This window comes from Ursus arctos, unplaced genomic scaffold (assembly GCF_023065955.2).
Source record: "Ursus arctos isolate Adak ecotype North America unplaced genomic scaffold, UrsArc2.0 scaffold_18, whole genome shotgun sequence".
Lineage (NCBI taxonomy): Eukaryota > Metazoa > Chordata > Mammalia > Carnivora > Ursidae > Ursus > Ursus arctos.
This window is the reverse complement of record NW_026622852.1, coordinates 50587122-50606076: the sequence shown is the minus strand read 5'-3', so window position 1 is coordinate 50606076 and position 18955 is coordinate 50587122. Positions and strand designations below refer to the sequence as shown.

Below are 18955 nucleotides of genomic sequence, written 5' to 3'. Positions count from 1 at the left end.
CTATTAAGCAGTAGTTCTTTACATGAGAGAATGGGAGTTGAGTTCCACCTTCAAGATGTCCTGGAGCAGCGCAGAAGGTTTATTGTCCCTTTTGCTGGAGTATGCATCCCATATATCTGTTCCTTTTACTCAACATATTTAAAGTTCAAGTTGGCAAAATTCTGAGTTCCAGAGCCCCGGATTGGATCATAATTCAGCATTCGTCAAAGAGGAAGATGAGTGAATATACAGAGAGATGCAGGAAGTAGTAGGAAAGTATCAGGGAAGCAAAGTCCCTTTCCTCAGCTTGCCAAACAGTGGTAGTTTGACCCCGTTGATAGGAAGGATGCCCAAAGCCTTTGGAATTAGACAGGCTTCCAGTGGGAAAGTGAGGGCACAAACCTCATGGGTCCTGGAGTTTGCTAAATCCTCTGTGACACATGAGCATTGTGTTGTGGTGTTAAAGATAATTTTAGTTTCTTTGATCTGTGTACTTAATCAGTAACCCTGTGGAGTCACTGTTCCCATTTAATGGGTATGGAAGCTGAGCTCAGAGAATTGACAGTGCCCTGCTGAAATTTACCAAACCTGTGCAAGTTGTGTACCTGGTATTTGATTTTTGTCTAACTCCAGAGCTTGTAATTTCGGGCTGCTTTTTATCTTAATTAGCTGTTTCTGTAGAATTGTGGATTTCTTGGAAGCCTAGGATTTTTTTTCCCCCAATTCATCAAAAGTGAATCAAGTATCCATTTTGTGCTAGTCTCTGTGGTAGGTACCAGGAATACAGAGGTGAATCAGATCTTGTTCCTGTTCTTGTAATACTCGTAGATCCATGGATAGGCAGGCATACGAAAAGATGAAATTGTAAAAATTAATAGGATTGGCACCATTAAGGCAGGGAAGAATTGATGATTGTAATGTCTGAATTAGCTGAGAATTAAATAATTCATGGAAACTAGCCAGGCAGAAGGAACAGTACATGCAAAGACACATTGGGGAAACTGCAAATAACACTATTTGTTGAGAGCATTGAATATGAGAAGAGAGAATGGAGAAGTTGACAAGGGGCTTGATCACGAAGGCCCTTGTAAGCTTGGGAAGGTGCTTTATTCTGAAAGTAGTGACAGATTTGAAGTGGGAATGTCAGGGTTTTATTTGAGTTTTAGAAAGCAACCAGAGTTGAGAATGGATGTGGGGTGGGGTGTGATGAGACAGGGATGGAGAAAAGAGATATAGAAAAAAATAGGAACTAACAAGATGCGCCTATAATGAAGATCTTGAAATAAACCAGATGAGGGGCGCCTGGGTGGCTCAGTCATTAAGCGTCTGCCTTCGGCTCAGCACATGATCCCGGAGTCCTGGGATCGAGTCCCGCATTGGGCTCCTCTGCTTCCTCTCCTACTCCCCCTGCTTGTGTTCCCTCTCTCGCTGGCTGTCTCTCTCTCTCTGTCAAATAAATAAATAAAACCAAAAAAGAAAGAAAGAAAGAAGAAAGAAAGAAAGAAAGAAAGAAAGAAAGAAAGAAAGAAAGAAAGAAAGAAAGAAAGAAAAAAGAAAGAAATCAGATGAGAGATAATGGTGGCCAAGAATAGTACAATGGAAATGAAAATAAATATATGGATTCAGGAAGATTTGTTTGTTTTACTTTACATTATTAGATTTTATACATACATAGAAATACATAAAGTAATGTAATGAAGCCATGTACCAAGCCTCAATAGCTATCATCCAGTGTCTAATTCTGTCTCATCCATACATCCACTCACTTTCTCCCCTTCCATATTATTTTGAAGCAAATCTTAGGTGTGATATTATTTCATCCATTAATATTCTAGTATATATCTCTTAAAATTCTTTTATCCACACATTTCTCCTCCATCTTTTTTTTCCTTCTAATTTAATTTAAAGAGGTTGAGTAATTTGTCTTGTTGAGTTTACCACAGCCCAGATTTTGCTAATTGCATCTTTTCATTGTAGATGAATATGTTCCTCTGTGGTAGTTGTTTTATTGTAGTAGTTGGATCTGGAGGCTTGACCGTCTTCAGATTCAATTTTCTTGGCAAGACTATTTCTTGAGGTGTTGAGTTCTTACATCAGAAGATATATTACTGACTTGTTCTCTTTTTTTGTTATTTTAGCTGTTGGTGGTCAATATCTAGGATCCATTATTTCATAATAATATTCTAATTCCGGTATTTTTGTTCACATATTTGCCGGAACGCTTCTATGGAAAGGAATTTTTCCATTGCTATTTATTACCCTGTGGTATATTTCACCTAGGAAAGGCATGATTGTTTCCCTTTATGTAAAAATTTTCAAAATGCTCTGTTGGTTCCCTAACATCTTTCAATGGTGACAAATTAGTTTTTTTAAGAATCATTAATAATGTTGGATTTAAACATTTGTGCTTCTGTTAATTGTAACTTTTTTTTAAAGGATACTCAAATTGTCCCATCTTTGGTTAGAGAGGGGATGGAGGGGATAGAAAAGACAGGAATGATGACAGGTTGAATGTGGGTGAGGTCAAAGGGGGAGAAAGGAGTCAAGGAAAGAGTCCTTTTGGCTTGGGAGTTGAGGCCATTCACTGAAACAGGGAGCAGAAAAAGAAGGGCAGGTTTTAAAGAGAGGATGTGTCTGGACATGCCTGAGGTGCTTATGATCTCTAGGTGGAGATGCCCAGGAGGCAGCTAGATATCAAGATGCAGGGCTCAGGGGAGCAATCCATGACTCCAGGACCCAGGATAAGGCTCAGTTACTATGTGTAGTTGATTCAGATTAGGATAATGTGTGTTATATTTTGTTTGATAAAAATCAGTTTCTTTACTATCAGAAGCCATGTTCTACACCAAAGCAAGATTAGTAAGCCCCTATTGCCTTCTCTTTCTGTTGTGCCTATCCTTAGAGAGTCAGGTTCAATCTCTAGTAGAGTAGGAAGGACAGGGTTGGTTGCAGGTAGGATTGCCACACTGCTGGTTTACAACCGGTCCTGTTGGTTTTCAGATTTATTACACCCAATCCCTCAATTAGAGGAGAGCTGTGTGTATGGGTAGGATTTACTGGAGTTGGAATTGAGGCTGGGTGAACTGGTTTTGGCTTTGCAGGAGTGGCCTAGTGTAACCCTTTTTGTGAATATTTGTATTCCTGACATTTTCTTTTCTTCTTCCATGTTCCTATTCTCTGAAGTAGCTATTTTCCTTTAGTCAACAAATATTCATTAAGCACCTGTCAGGCACTGGGAATACACTGGGAATATAAGGGGCACAGTCTCTGTCTTCATATAGCTTGGAATCTAACAAAAGATATACATGTTAATCAAAAGATCACCAGGAACATATGAGTCCACACTAATATAGGAATTCCGCAAATAGGACGTACCGGCTAGAAATCTTTTACAACCAGTGCTGGACGTTTATTTATTGGAAGATTCAGTGTCACGTAGGCTTACAATCATAGAAAACCAAGGTTTTTCATAAAGGACTCTGAGGTGGAGTTCATCCAGGGGAAAAAACTTCTCATGAAGTAAGGTAAAAGAGTTAGAAAATGTGGAAATGAAATAGAATATTAACACATGATTAAGTTTAACAAAAGAACTGCACACTATCCACCCACCCACACAACACATACACCAAGAGCCTTCTAATTGCTTTAACATTTATGAATGCCTGCTATCTGCTAAACCCAAGGCTGGAACCTGGGATTACCAAAGTTTGACTCTTTGGGGGTACATTCAGATTAACAAGGAAGGTAGAACTATAAAATAAAAATACTAAGTGATTAGTATTGTCATGGTATATTTTAGGGATCCAGGCAGAATGGAGGAAGGGTGTGATTTAACTCTGTTTGATTTGAGGGCTAAGACGATGGAGTCTTAGAATGCCTCACAGAGGAGGTGATATTTAAATTCATTCCAGAGGGGCGCCTGGGTGGCACAGCGGTTAAGCGTCTGCCTTCGGCTCAGGGCGTGGTCCCGGCGTTCTGGGATCGAGCCCCACATCAGGCTCCTCCGCTATGAGCCTGCTTCTTCCTCTCCCACTCCCCCTGCTTGTGTTCCCTCTCTCGCTGGCTGTCTCTATCTCTGTCGAATAAATAAATAAAATCTTTAAAAAAAAAAAAATAAAATAAATAAATAAATAAATAAATTCATTCCAGAAAGATGAGCAAGTGGTAGTGGAAGCAATAAAGAAGTAGTAAGAAGAGTTATTTCAGGCAGATGGAGTAGTAGCATGCTTGCACTACCAGCGGGTCAGTATGGCTGGAGTGATGAGCACTTACAGAGAGTGGTGATAGATGAAGCTAGAGAGATCAGCAGGGGCTGGTTTGTAAAGGGTTGTGGGGAGTGTGGACCTTTATTCTATGGGTGAGATTATGCCACAGTTATTGGCGGTGATGGGGAGGAGGGTGATGGTGGTAGTGGTGGTATACCTTACAGGCCTTTGCCCAGATTCCTCTCTTACACCAAACTTAATTACTTACTGGCAGAAACCTCTTGTGTTATCTCACTTTCCCCCCCTCTGGGTTAGGCAGATGGATGGATAGAAAATTAAACCTTTTGAGAAGTCAGGGTTGAGACCAGAGTCTGGCCGGAAACTACTGGGCTTCAAGTGGTTTTCCTTTTTAGAAGCACCAAAAGAGAAAAGTTCTCTGTCCATTTGACCTGTTCCTAAGTCTTGTTTTTACTACTTAAATCTCTCTCTCTCTCTCTTTTTTAACTTCATTTGCACATGCAGCTTAATAACAGTTTGAGCTATTGCTATATAGAGAGCTACAGTATTTATTTCCATTACTCTCTGGGCTGGCCGGGGTCTTAATTACGAAAAAGATAAATAGGCAGGCATGTTATATGGGATGACTAAGTCCCAACTTTTTCAGACCTCTTAGGAGACATAATAGTTGGCTACATTTTTGTTTGTATATATTTCGTTTGTTTGAACTGTATATCTGGTTCTTTTCTTTTTCTTTTCATTCAAAAGGGACTGATTTTTTTCATACTATAATCTGTTCTTGATTGTGATAATTTATAATTTTACATACAAAATCTTGACTGGAGACTTATGGAGATTTTTTTAATTAAAGATTTTATTTGGGGCACCTTTGGCCTCCCCAAATAGTTTACTTGCAGCTGCCTTTGGCTCAGGTCATGATCCCAGGGTCCTGGGATCAAGCTCCACATCAGGCTCCCTGCTCAGTGGAGAGTCTGCTTCTTCTCCCTCTGCTACTCCCCCTGCTTGTACTCTCTTGCTCATGCTCTCTTTCTCAAATAAATAAATAAAATCTTTAAAAAAAAAACGATTAAATTTATTTATTTGACAGGGTGATAGAGCCAGAGAGCCCAAGCTGGGGGAATGGCAGAGGGAGAAGGAGAAGCAGCTCCCCACTGAGCAGGGAGCCCAATGCGGGACTGAGCCAAAGGCAGACACTTCACCTACTCAGCCACCCAGGTGCCCCTGTGCACATTTTTTTTAATGGAGGAAGGGCTTTCTCTTTCCAGGTTCTTCAATCTGTGGGTGGGAAACTGATCTAATTAAATACCCTACCCATATTTAAATTGCCTTGATTGTCTCAAAATGTCTTTCTACACTTGATTCGTGCAAATCAGGATCCAAATAAGCTATATACATTGCATTTGGTTGTTTTATACAAGGTGATTTTTAAATCACATCCTGTAGTCTTTTCTTCTGTAAGTCAGTCATGTTACTTTTCTGCATACAGATTTCATTCCTGACTTTATTGCGTAGGTATTAAAAAGTCTTTTGAGATCTTCCCAGTTCTACTCATCCCTTCGAGTCCTGAAATACCTTTGCAACCTGTCTACTTGCAGAACGACAAGGTTCAGCTCAAATGTAAGGCCCTCTCTATGGCTTCCCACTCCAATCTAATGAATTATACATTCTTTTGTGTTTCCTTGACACTTGGTACCCACTTCTGTTACACCACTCATAACATCCTATTGTCAGTTATCTGTTTAGTATGTTTGTACTATAAGTCGGTTAGTGTGGAGTGGTAGAAAATGAAGCTGGAGAAGTCAGCAGATGGTGAGCACCTCTAGGGCAAGGATCACAAGATAATAATTTCAGTTATCTCAGGCAGCATAGTGCCTAGCTTATAGGAGCCACTCAACTAATGTTTGTAGAATTGGATGAAAAATCCCAGTTTCTGAAATATTTTTAGTTTCCAACTCTGAGTTTTTTTGTTTGTTTCTTGTTTCCTGAAGTATGAATTCCCTTCTCCAACTCCACAATAAAAAGCAAAACTGAAAATCATATCTAAGTATGTTCTTTGTTGTCCTTGTTCTTTTTCTGCACTCAGGAGGTTTGCTCGTTAGTCCTAGATAGTATGGATTTCACCTGGCTGTGCTTCCTTATTCCTGTTCGGTTGAATTCAACTCTTTCCCTTGCCATAGGGGATGTCTGTATCAAAGATCTGACAGATGAGAAACTGAGACCTTGGACTCTTGTTCTTTGTTGTTTGCAAGGTTAAAAAGGAATTTTAAATATTCTCTGCATATTTCTTGTTTTCTGAAATGGATAGAGATTTTCTAACTAGTCCTCTAACATCTTAATGGTCACATGGCTTTCACCTTGCATCACACTTTCACTGAAACTTTTTAAAATTAAGTCTGAGCTGATTCCAGTGATTGTGTGGCCATTAGAATGGCTCTCTTTTGTTTTACATTGAAAGACCAAGCGTATTACACCTTGATACTCCCTTTAGCTTCAAAACCTGCAGTCTTCTTTGAAAGCTGCTATTTGAATAATAAACAGATGGGAAATGACTCCTACCTCTTCCTTTCACTGGGCCTTGATTTCCCCATCTATAAAATGAAAGTGCAGCCAGTCTCTTGCAAAATTAAAATGCTGCATCATTCAGACTCAACTTTTGAATTCTGTTAGCTATGCAGTATGTAAATGGTTAGATGTAGAATTTTGTTCATCTATTTTTTTCTACATTACAAAGCTTGTATTAGGAAGTAAAAAATGTCGCTGGTTTCTTATTTTCTTTTCTCCCCTTCCCATTCATAAATTCTAGGAAACCTTTTAATCTTTTAAAATTATTTTTCTTGGGACGCCTGGATGGCTCAGTGGTTTAAGTGGCTGCCTTCGGCTCTGGTCATGATCCCAGGGTCCTGGGATCAAGCCCCACATCGGGCTCCCTGCTCGATGGGCAGCCTGCTTCTCCCTCTCCACCACTTGGTGCTCTCTCACATTTGCTCTCTCTCTGCTTCTCCCTCTGCCTGCCACTCCCCCTGCTTGTGCTCTCGCACTCTCTCTCTTTGACAAATAAATAAAATCTTTAAAAATAAAATAAAATTATTTCTCTTATATACAATTGTTTTTAACAATCTTAACCAGTTGGGTTTTACAGTTTGTCTTTTGCATTCACGTGGCAAATGAGATGTATGTTCATGTTCTCTTTCCCCTTCCTCCCAGTAGAACCTATAAAGAACTTTAAAAAAACCTTTGGGACTAAGGATGCTGAAGAATATGACCCTGTATCCAAAGATTAAGATTTACCCATTTTCTTAAGCTATGTTAAAGATTTGTTCCCAGGCTTATGGGTTTATCAAAGATTATTCCTAAGACCTGCCCCTAGGGGCGCCTGGGTGGCTTAGATGGTGAAGCGGCTGCCTTTGGCCCAGGTCACAATCCTAGGGTCCTGGGATCAAGCCCCACATCGGGCTTCCTGCTCAATGGGCAGTCTGCTTCTCCCTGTCCACCACTTGTGCTCTCTCACGTGTGCTCTCTCTCTCTCAAATAAATAAATTAAATATTAAAAAAAAAAAAAAGACTAGCCTTAAAAATCAAGGCCATTGCTTCAGTCTTGATCTGGAAGCCAGACTAACAGCTTCCCATTTCATCTTTCCTCCAAAAGTTGGTGCAATAAAGCAAAGATGCTTACTTACATGTACTCTGTTGTATGCAGATACCGAGTTTTAGATATATCTGTGTCCTTCAGGGAGACAGAGAGCTGCCCTTTGAACGAGTGTTCCCAATTTAATAGCTTTTTGCTGGTAGACCTTCCTCTTATTCAGGTCTTCCCCCTTCATTGTTTTTATAGTCATTTTACTAAAATTATAAGAGCTGCATTAAGTTCCACAGGGACTGAGAAGAAAATCTCTATTAATCTCTTATTGGCATGGGAAAACTGGTTGATGTGTTTGTACTGGGGTGAGGTGTGTGGTGGCAGTGGCAGAACATATATTTTTAGGCAGACCAACCATACATAGCCTTTTCTCCTCTAAATCATTGGTTACTTTCTCTTTAGGTCCTACTTTGTAAGATGACCCTAATGGTCTCTTGGTTGGAAAAGCCCTCTAGTAACTGTGGTAGCAATATTTTCCATTCAGTTATATGGCTGCCAAGTGACAGATTCCACTCCCACCCCAAGAAGGGTCTCCTCTTTTTTCTGGAACACTGCTATAAAATGTGCTTGGCCTTAAGTTACTCCCAAGGCTAGGCTAGGGAGAAAGGGAGATTTCATAGGGTGAAACATTTTGCACAGTTAAAAAGAATTTATCCCTGAAATTAGTCCGTCTTTAGGTCATACCACCTTCTCTGAGGAATTCGCCCTGTAATTAGTGTTCTGCTATCTGAATGGATAGCTGAACGTTTGACATCATATGTCATTAGCATATGGCTCAGATTTGCCAGCCTCTGCAGCTCTGTGGCAAAGTCCGAGCATATATATGCATACACATACTCTGCTATGTTACTGGTATGGTTCACCGTCAGGGAGGCATAGCACGAAATTGCTTAAGATCTTGGGAGTTTTAAGGGAATGAAGCAGGAAGCTTACTTTAAAGATTTAAGCTTTTGGCTGGGGGCAGGGGATGATATTTCTAACCTTTGTGCTTTCTGAAAAGATTTTGCAGACCTAGTTTTCTTTCTCTACATTCTTTCAGACTAGTGTATATAACCAGAGCATGAAAATTAAGGGCCAAAATTAAAGTGAACCCTGCAAAATAACTCAGAGCTCCGCGTTTTAATTTTCTCAGAAGAATTTGCCTTGTCATTGTTTATTACAATGACAAAAAGCAGGGAATCCCAGTCTTACCCTCCCCCCAATACATGCATAACATGGAGTTTTTGTTCTGTCTTTTCCTCGTGCCAAATATTTCAACTCTAAATTTTCTAATCCAGAATGTAGGAAAATAGAGTATAGAATGGCTCTTGAAAGAAAAAAGGGAAAAAACTCCATGTGCTAGAACTCTTTTAAATTAAATGAAAACCAAATCTTCTAAAATGCTGCCTTTTAATTTTAGGATTTCAGTTTAAAGACCAGAGGAGTATTTCCTATTAAATATTCCCACAGTACTTTTCAGAGAGACATTCTAGGCAGTATTGTTAACAAAAGAAAATAAGTCTATCAGTTCCACTTAGATAACCTTTGGCAATAAACGAACTCCATACACGTTGTGACCTTAGCGCCTGAACTTTCTAATCACATGACTGGCTTGTAAACTGACCTGTGAGGATGACTGTTGTAGTCCCAGCTAAGAGAGAAATTGACCAAGTGTCGGAAGGGTGGTCATCAAGCTGGACTTGTCCCGTAATCTCTGTTTCTTCATGGCTGCAATAGAACTTCTCAACAGACTCCCAGAAGCATGAAATGGAGACATGGGAAGGTAAGGGAACTGACTGTTTAAGTCTGGGCACAAATCTGAGGTTTAGAAATTTTCTTTGAAGGCTTAGAACAAATAGTAGCCTTGAGGGAGGAGGGAGGCAGTCCACTCCATTTTTGTGTCTTAGCAGAATTCAGCCAACAAGTTTTCATGTACATAGTAACTGGCTATAAATGTTTTGGATTGGAGAAAAGTGAGGGAGAAATGTAGTAAATTGATTGTTGTGGTTGATGATTATAAGAGAAAGAGCAGGCATAAAAAGAAAAATTGGATTTAAATTTTATAGTGACTTGAAAAAAATTTTTAACTTCATTTTGCATCACAGTCCTTAGGTAAAGTTTACATTTTAGAAAATTGTTCTGTTTACCTCTTGACAGAATTTTATATTTTAAATTCCTTAATCCAGTTCACCATCTGTGAAAGCCTTATTTAGTACTGTAATTATAGATAGTATTAGGGTCATGAGGCCGTTGATAAGGCAGCCTCATTTCCTTTGGGGGAATTTAGATATTTTACGGTTTGGGGTATAAGACTAAGCCATTACTAATTTCTTTTTAAGTAGGTTGTTTTTAAAATGGGTAAATACATTTGTGTGTGTGTGTTTGTGTGTGTGTGTGTGTGTGTGTGTGTTTCCTTAATAGCAACTAGTTGGTATTGCAATTTGTATGTTCAGAGATAGGCTCCTACTTGTGTGAGAAACCCCAGTGCCCCACAACTTTATTATTTGGGCCAGATATACAGGTAAAGAAATAGCTAGAAGATGAATCTTAGAATTAAAGATTTGCTGTATTTGTTTGCTGTATTTATAAAAGATAGAGTCTAAGACTTTGCCAAAAGTTTGCTTTCTCATAGGTAAGGTCTGTTGAGCTATAGACAGAAGAGTTTCAGATTTGAGGTAGTTAGTAAATTTCTAGGACATTAATAAAATAGCTAGCCCTAGGAAAGAGTCCTAGCCCCGTGCGGCATGGCTAACATCTGCCACAGGCAGCTTTGCTGTTTCATTCTCATTCGGAGGATGCACAAACCCAGGGAAGGGGGACAGATCTCCTCTCAAACAACATTATTCTTCATAGTAATGCTCCCTGTATATTCTTTCCCAGCACCACATATGCCAGAATTATGACCTCATTGGTTTTTAGTGTCTATTACTGGAAACAAAAAGTTTGTAGAAATTATCAGTTACACGCAAGCCCTGTTACTTTTAATTTTGAATAGCTTCCTCTTCTTCCCCCAATATACACAGAAATTCTTCGTATTCTGGATATACTAGCTTTTCCAGAAAGGAGTAATTTAAGAAGTAAGATTTGCTCTGCCCCCATTGGAATCGGAGTTTAAGGGCAGGCAGAGATACCAGAGTAGTGGTTGCATAAGTTTGGAAGGGATAGCCCTGGAGGATTTGGATATTTTTTCCAACCACCTTGAATCTCTTCCACAAGTTTTGAAAGAGAAAAAAGATTTGAAGAGAAAGTTCTCCCTCAGTTCTTATTTAATTAAGTATTGAAACTTTGATTTTTCTTAGCTGGTCAATGACAGAAAATAACTTCTGGTACTAAAACAAGAATTTTTATAAAACAAGGAAGTGAATTTTAAAATTTTCAACTAAAACTTCCATATAAAATTCTAGTAAAGCAAAATGAATTATCCCAGCTGAAGAAGATCTTTGAAAACTTAAAAAGCAAAATCAGACTACTTACAAAAGAGTTGAGCGAAAACGCTACTGTAAAAAAAAGTGTTGCCTGGTTTTAGATATTGGGCCCTTGTCCATTTAAATTAACCTTTGTCACAGCTGGGCATACAAATGTTTTGTTTTAGTTCACAGAGGGTTAACTCTATTCAAGCTTTCACTGTGGCAGGCCTGATCTGTGGAGTCATACAATCTGGTCTTTCAGCCCTGCCAGTCGCTAGGCAGGAAGTCTTATTTCTTAAGCTATCTTTCAGAATGGGGGGTTGGGATTTGGAGAAAGGTGGGGGAAGGGCCTTGGAGCATCTGTAAGGATCAATAACAGAGAGCGAGCCGCAAGAGAGGCCATTGTGCACACTTCAAGATAGATGCAGCCCTTGTGCATGGCCCCTGCCTGGCAGGACAGACACCTAAAACCAAAACAATGCCACCAAATGAATTCCTTGTGAAAATCAGGTTGCTCTTAAAGGAGAAAATACTTAAAAGAGTGTCCTTTTAACGTTGGGAATATTCTCATTCCTCAACTTGCTAGGATCATGCAATCCCCACTAGAAATAACTCCAAATTGATTTTTAAACGCCTTTTGTCCTCATGCTAATACTGTATTGAATTGGAGAGGGTGATCATTTTGGTCTTAGTCACATGCATCAGTGCATTGAGTAATCTTTTTCTTTCTCTCCCTTCCTTCCTTCCTTCCTTCCTTCCTTCCTTCCTTCCTTCCTTCCTTCCTTCCTCTCTCTTTCTCTCTCTTTCTCCTCCTTTCTTCCTTTTTCCCTCCTCTTCCTTTCTTCCTTCTTTCTTTTTTATTCTAACATTTGCTTTACCCTACTGGGGTTGGAAGCATCCTTAAGGGAATGAAAAAAACCAAAATTTGGTTAGGATTTAAGTAACACATGTGTGAAATCCCTCCCCCAACAGCTGGTATTGGCTCTTGAAACTCATCTCAACTAAACAGATGCTCTTAGTGTGTTATTTTGAGATCGTTTAAGCCAGACTTATAGCCAAGAAATCTACAAAAATCATAGGTTTTATTTTAAAATGCATTTAACTCATGATATCATGCACAGCTTAATGCATAGTATATGTGGGTATTGAGCAGACACCTGAGCTTGGTAAAGTGAGCAGTTCCACGAACGAAATTTTGATTTTAAAAGCACTACCAAGTTTGTTGTAATTTTAGTCCAATCCAGATTTTCAGTTTTTGAATTCTTCTTTGCCAAGCCCACCTGTAACATTCCTTTTATACTGTATCCTTTTTCAGAGGACTAAGGCAGTTGTTCGGTAGGTGCTTTATGATGCAAATTCTTTATGGCTGTTAAATGGAGTCATTGCCGCCTCTCCCACTAAACCCCCGAAGTATTGGTGACAACTGATGGTAACAGCTGTGGAAAATGGAATCATAAAGAGCCTTTAATATCATTCTCGCCATTTGAAATCTTTCAGGAATAAATGCATAAAACAACTTGGGGTCCATAATGTGACTTGCAGACATGCTAATGGAATAAGGGCAGGGGTGGGGGGCAGGGAGAAAGACCTGCAGTTGAAATGAGCCCCAAGTTTAATTTATTTTATGCTTCTTGAGTTGAGATGACATGTTCTTCTGGACAGTTTTGAGGCTTGAGAGAATATGTAGACACTTAACAAGATCATTAGGATATTTTTAACCCGTCTTTCACCTGTACCCCTTTTCTGGGGAAAATGATATATTAAAGAAAATCTAAGTTAATCATCACAGTACCTCCTTGATACCATTGTTTTGCCTCTCTGATAATTATAATTCTGCATTAATATTTAAACCAGGGGATCCGTTCTTTTAATGGGCATTTTCCAGAGAGATACAAATATCACTAATACAACTTGGAAGTTCAATTACCATTTACATTGTATTAAAATGGGGTATGAAACCTACCATGACCCTTTTGAACAATGTGGTCTTTAATGTGCTTTAAGGGGGAGGGCCTACTGAAGGAAAAGCCATAAAAGTCTTCAGGGTTCAGGATGAGGTTGGGATTTTAGCCCGTTGCTTTTGTCATTTTCACACACAAACATCGCTGCAATCATGTTTGATTTAGCATCCTTAATACAATGAGGTAGGAGAACAAAAGGATATTAGAGACACAAGTATGGAAACCAAACATTCTCCCTTCCCCCCCCCCCAAATTTTTTCAGATGGTTCTCTTTTCCCTATCTCCCCTGCTACTAGGATTTCTTTTTAAGCCAAAGAAATCAGTCAGTTTGTAAGAATCTTCTATCTGCATGCCTCAGTGGTTTGCTTGGGCAATTGAAAAACAAGCCACTCCTCAAATATTTTTTAGCCATGTGAAAAGTCATGTCCCAAAGACTTGGTAAAAACACCATAACTAGGAAAAATGCATCTACTCCTATTTCAAGGTTGAGAATTTGGGGGCGTTCCCGATGCACAGCTGTTTTACATATTTTGAAAAGCCTGATAGATGTAAAGGTCATTGCTAACTCTAACAAGGTCTTGATGCTCGCACTGTCATCCAAGGACCTTGCATTAATTAGGATGAGAAGCATGGAAGGTCAGGAGTCAACCGACTGGTGGGCCTCTTTGGATTCTCACTGGGGCCAGTAAGAATTCCTATAGGATTTTTAGCCATTAAAATCAAATGAAGACAAAAATAAAACATGCTGTTGCTTTCATGGCCTCTGAGCAGACCTCTTGGTCTGTATGGTAAGGACTCATCCCTTGTTGCCCAAATGGCTCCTAAAAACTTGGTTGCATCCATTGCTTTGCTAGAGGATTCCCAGTGTTGGGGAAAGAATCTCAGCAGCCTGGGGCGCCTGGGTGGCACAGCGGTTAAGCGTTTGCCTTCAGCTCAGGGCGTGATCCCGGCGTTATGGGATCGAGCCCCACATCAGGCTCCTCCGCTATGAGCCTGCTTCTTCCTCTCCCACTCCCCCTGCTTGTGTTCCCTCTCTCGCTGGCTGTCTCTATCTCTGTCAAATAAATAAAATCTTTAAAAAAAAAAAAATCTCAGCAGCCTGATTCTGTCACTTGGTCAAGTCACTTGACCTCTGTGAGCCTCAATTTCCTCATCTGTACAACAGGGGATAGTAATACCAATCTCACAGGGTTGCTATAGGAATTAAATAAGAGAACCTCTGTCACAGTGCCCAGCACATGCTTAACATGCCTTGAAATTGAAATGAGTTTTATAGAATGACAAGTTTAGGGAGATTAGGAAGGAGAGGATTCTTGAGTGAGCCTGTGGCTGGTACTGTTTAATATTCCAAGTAGAAAAGCCTGCATGCCCCCCAATGCCTGCATTCAGTGAACAACATTCAGGGAGGAGCCCTTTGGAAATTTAGCCTTGAAAATGCTGTATAACCAGTGAGACAAGCTTCTGAGTCTTCTCCTTTACAGCCAGTTGCTGTGCTAATAATCTATTCCTGGGCTAATAAAAATAATTTGTAATGAGAGTATCTCTGAAAAATTTGTGGATTTTTCTCCCTAAGAGAATCTTTTACAGTTGTGTTCATTGGAAGAAGAAGGAGAGAGGATGGGTTTTTAGTGAACACACAGATTAAGTAATTAACAGGAAAGGAAGGATAATCAGGTTGGTCATCTCCTTCCATGTGTTTGCTAGATAAATAGATGCTAAGACAGTGGCCATAGCCATGTTAAATAGCCCCTTCTCAGAAGCTTTACCATGAAGTGGTAAAGTTGGGAATTTTGTTATTGGAATCTTTGGTGTCCCTGCCTTCTGGGGGTTGAGAGCTTATTATCAGTGGCTCATTATTCTGATCTCTGTGTATAAAATTATAATTTATGTAGCCAAATTCATTGAGCATTTACCGTGTTCTAATCCCTGGGAACACAGATAAATTAGAACTGCAGCTCTCGGTTTTGAACCACAAAGAGGAAATAATGTTAATGCTGCTTAACAGATATTAACAATTGCGGGGAGACAAGGAACATTTGGCTGCAAAAGCATTATTCAAAACTGGCAGAAGGATTGTTTTCACTTTGGGGCCCTGTATTTCTTTAGCCTTTTTTTTTTCCCCCTACATTTCTTGAAATGTTTTTGTTCCTTCAAATTTATGGCTCCAAAATAGAATATTCAAAAAAAAATTTTTTTTAAAGATTTTACTTTTTTATTTGACAGAGAGAGAGAGACAGCCAGGGAGAGAGGGAACACAAGCAGGGGGAGTGGGAGAGGAAGAAGCAGGCTGAAGCAGGCTCCCAGCAGAGCAGAGAGCCTGATGCAGGGCTTGATCCCAGGACTCCGGGGTCACGCCCTGAGCCGAAGGCAGATGCTTAACGACTGAGCCACCCAGGCGCCCCTCAAATATTTTTCTTAACATAGTAAAATTAGAGTCCTGGATTGCAATTGTCAAAAGTGGGGAAATCCTCTAAACATCATTACTCTGTTTGCATCTGTTTCACTGTTAGCAAAAACATTTTCCTTTTGTGAGGTTTCAGCATGTTCCCGCAGAGTAATGGCTACAGCAACTAGCTTTGCTTTTCAGAGGAGCTGATAAGTTATGGGTAATTTATTAAATGTTAATTACAGTTCATTAAATAACCATTTACAGCAGATGCATGTTTTGGACATTTAAAAAAAGAAAACATAGGGGCGCCTGGGTGGCACAGCGGTTAAGCGTCTGCCTTCGGCTCAGGGCGTGATCCCGGCGTTATGGGATCGAGCCCCACATCAGGCTCCTCCGCTATGAGCCTGCTTCTTCCTCTCCCACTCCCCCTGCGTGTGTTCCCTCTCTCGCTGGCTGTCTCTCTCTCTCTGTCAAATAAATAAATAAAATCTTTAAAAAAAAGAAAGAAAACATAAACACCATCCCAGTGGCCAAAGTGCATGCACATGAGTCAGTGTGGAAAGAAAAGGTGTGTTAAGAGAAAAGCTTGGCACCCAACAGGTGCTAGTCACAGAAGTCTTGGCTACTATCACTGTCATAAGAGTATATGTACGTGCACACACACTCATATGCATTGGTGGCTTTTGTTTTTTAAGTTTGCCATGAGATAGTTGTTAATTGCTTAGGATTCTAGGTTCCTTTTGAATATGTGGAAATTAATTCTTCCTCAGCACTTTTGCTCTCATGCCTACATGCCTTTTGGAATCATGTACACTAAAATATTTGCCATGAGCTTACCAATCTGATAATAGAGGGAAACTACCCACCATAGAATAGTTTTAATTTTGTAAGTTTATCATATGTCATATGCTGAAAAATGTTTGTATTCAGTTTCTTCATTCTTTATTTCTACCAACCATTAGTCTCACCCCAAAGTAAGAGAATGATGAATGTCTAGGGAGGAGTAGGGGGAAGGAGTACTAGTTTTGTGAAAGTATTGATTCAGTGCCTCAGGGAAGCAGAACCCTTTGGCTACGTTAGTAAAATTGTGTGTGTGTATAGTGTGTGAAAGAGTGCTTATGTTCCGTGTTTAAGTTTCATGATTTTTGGTCTTAGTGATGAATGTAGAGAGACTTTACCACTTATTCTGAACATTGTTTTACACTTGGAAGTAGTTATAAATGCACTTTTTGGCAAATAGTATGAGAATATCCAATAATGCACATGTCTCTCTTCTGGCCCTATCAAACGAAATCTGGTCAGAAGATTTCCTTTTGGTAAGGCAAAGGAAAATGTGGCAACTACATTTTCCACTCTCCTAGAACATATGGTTTTACTTAAAGCATGCTAATTGGTCTCTCTTTCACCAAGACCTTAGAATTGAGGGGACATAGGGAGGTGAGTACTGAGCTTTTAAGCATTGGCGCAAGGTATCTGGGCTGGCCCACTAGTTTGTCATCTAGAGTCCTTATAAATTGTGCACTTTGATTTGCAAGTGGAGAAGCTTTACACTTCAGTCAACTGATGTTCACTGGTGGTTGCTCTGTGCTTGGTATATATTGGGGATGCAGAAAAAGTAAGGATCTCTCCCTGTTCTGTGGAACGTACAGTCTAGTAGAGGGAAATAAATTGGTAAGTGCCACAAAGGAACAATGATAGTAATCCTGGAGGGTACAGAGGTTGTGCAGAGATAGGAGAGCTCGTTTCTGTTTGGGCTCTCAGGTTAGACTTCACCCAGGAAGGCGTCATGAGAGATTGGTTGACATTTGCCAGGCTGGTAAAGCGTGGAAGGGTCTCCCAGGCAGAAAGAGCCGCATGAGCGAAGGCATAGTAATATGAAACAACCTGACAGGGTATCCCATGAGTTATAAGTAAGGCACATAAAGGTTCTAGATGCAAGGGACACCCTAGAGAGAGCTTTAGTCTGTGAATGGATGCCCTTACCCCAGTTGAGCAGAAGAGAGCCTCTTCACATTCCTCTTAATCCACCCCTTGCAAATATGTTGAAGAGATTAATGCAGTACTTTGCTAGAAGGGAACACAGGTCTGCCTCAGAGCTAGAAGTCTGTACACCACTGCTGCTGGGATTTAGGGAGAATATGCTGTAACCTCACTTAACCTTGTTACAAATTACCAGGTCCTTTGAAAGGGAGAGGTCTTGGTTAAATGGTTTTAAGAAGTTATACTCCCTGCCCAGGGCCATCTGTGCTCTGTGGGAATGTTCCAAACAGAAATGGACTCTGTTGTATTTCTTTAATGAATGGAGAAATAGAGTCTTAATAATATCTTAATGATATATTATCTTAATAATATCTCTTTCACTAGTTAAGACTGAAAGTTTTCTTTTAGTTTCCTAGGGCAAGTTGTATATGTTTTTACTAAGATATTCATTATAGTTTTACTTAGATCTAGGTGAAATAGTTGATGATTAGTGACCAGAGTATTATGTTTTTGGTTAAGTACCATTAGTTGTTTTTGTTTTTAATTTTTAATTTTATTTTAAAATTAACATGCAGTAAAATTGAGTTTTTGAGGTGGTGTGCAGTTCTGTGAATATAGATTTGTAGAACTACCACTATAGTCAAGATACGGAGCAGTTTAACCCCCAGAAACTCCCTCATGCTACTATCCCTCCATGGTCATAACCTCACCTTACTCCTAGCCTCCTAGCAACGCTGGTCAGTCTGTTCTCTGTTACTATACTTTTATCTTCCTGACAGTGTTATATGAGTGGAATTATACAGTATGTAACCTTTTGAAGCTGGCTTCTTTCACTCAGTATAAATGCCTTTGAAATTCATCTGAGTTGTTAACCTGCATCAATCAATAATTGATTCTCTTTTTTATTGATGAATAGTATTTCACTGTATGGTTGTTAAGGTATTCATCTCTTGAAGGACATTTGAGTTATTTCTAGTTTGGGGTGATTATGAATAAAACTGCTATAAACAGTCATGTACAAGTTTGGGTTTGAACCTAAGTTTTCATTTTTCTACGATGAATTACCTAAGTGTGGACTCAAGGGGTCATTGGTAAGTGTATATTTAACTTAATAAGAACCAAAAGAAGTAGGGAGACCAGTAGTAGACCAAGTAGTCATTCAAGTGAGAGATGGTAAGAGCTTAAAGTAGTGCTAGTAGTAGTGGAGATGAAGAGTAGTTTTGAGATCTGTTCTTGAGGGAGAACTGATAGGGTTTGCTGATGGTTTGGATGATGGAATATAAAATAGAGTAAAGGGACTGAAGAGTGACTCCTAGATTTTAGGCTTGAACAGCTAATGGATATTGGTTTCAGTTAGTAAGATGAAGAAGATTACTTAAGAAACATGGTGATATAGGAGG

At 39.6% G+C, this 18955-nt stretch overlaps 1 protein-coding gene across 4 annotated transcripts in view; it reads left to right on the top strand.

Annotated features, from left to right (window-relative positions):
- The window catches only part of NR6A1 (nuclear receptor subfamily 6 group A member 1), a 227950-nt gene that overhangs the window by 148669 nt on the left and 60326 nt on the right, over nucleotides 1-18955 (top strand). For 2 of the 4 annotated variants that reach the window (XM_048222941.2, XM_048222940.2), the window contains exon 1: nucleotides 4128-9601. The exons of the other annotated variants lie outside the window; for them this stretch is intronic. In XM_048222941.2, coding sequence (XP_048078898.1) covers nucleotides 9586-9601 — 16 coding nt within the window. In that variant the 5' untranslated portion in view covers nucleotides 4128-9585. Of the gene's footprint in view, nucleotides 1-4127; nucleotides 9602-18955 lie in introns of those variants that run through there. 4 annotated transcript variants of the gene reach the window in all.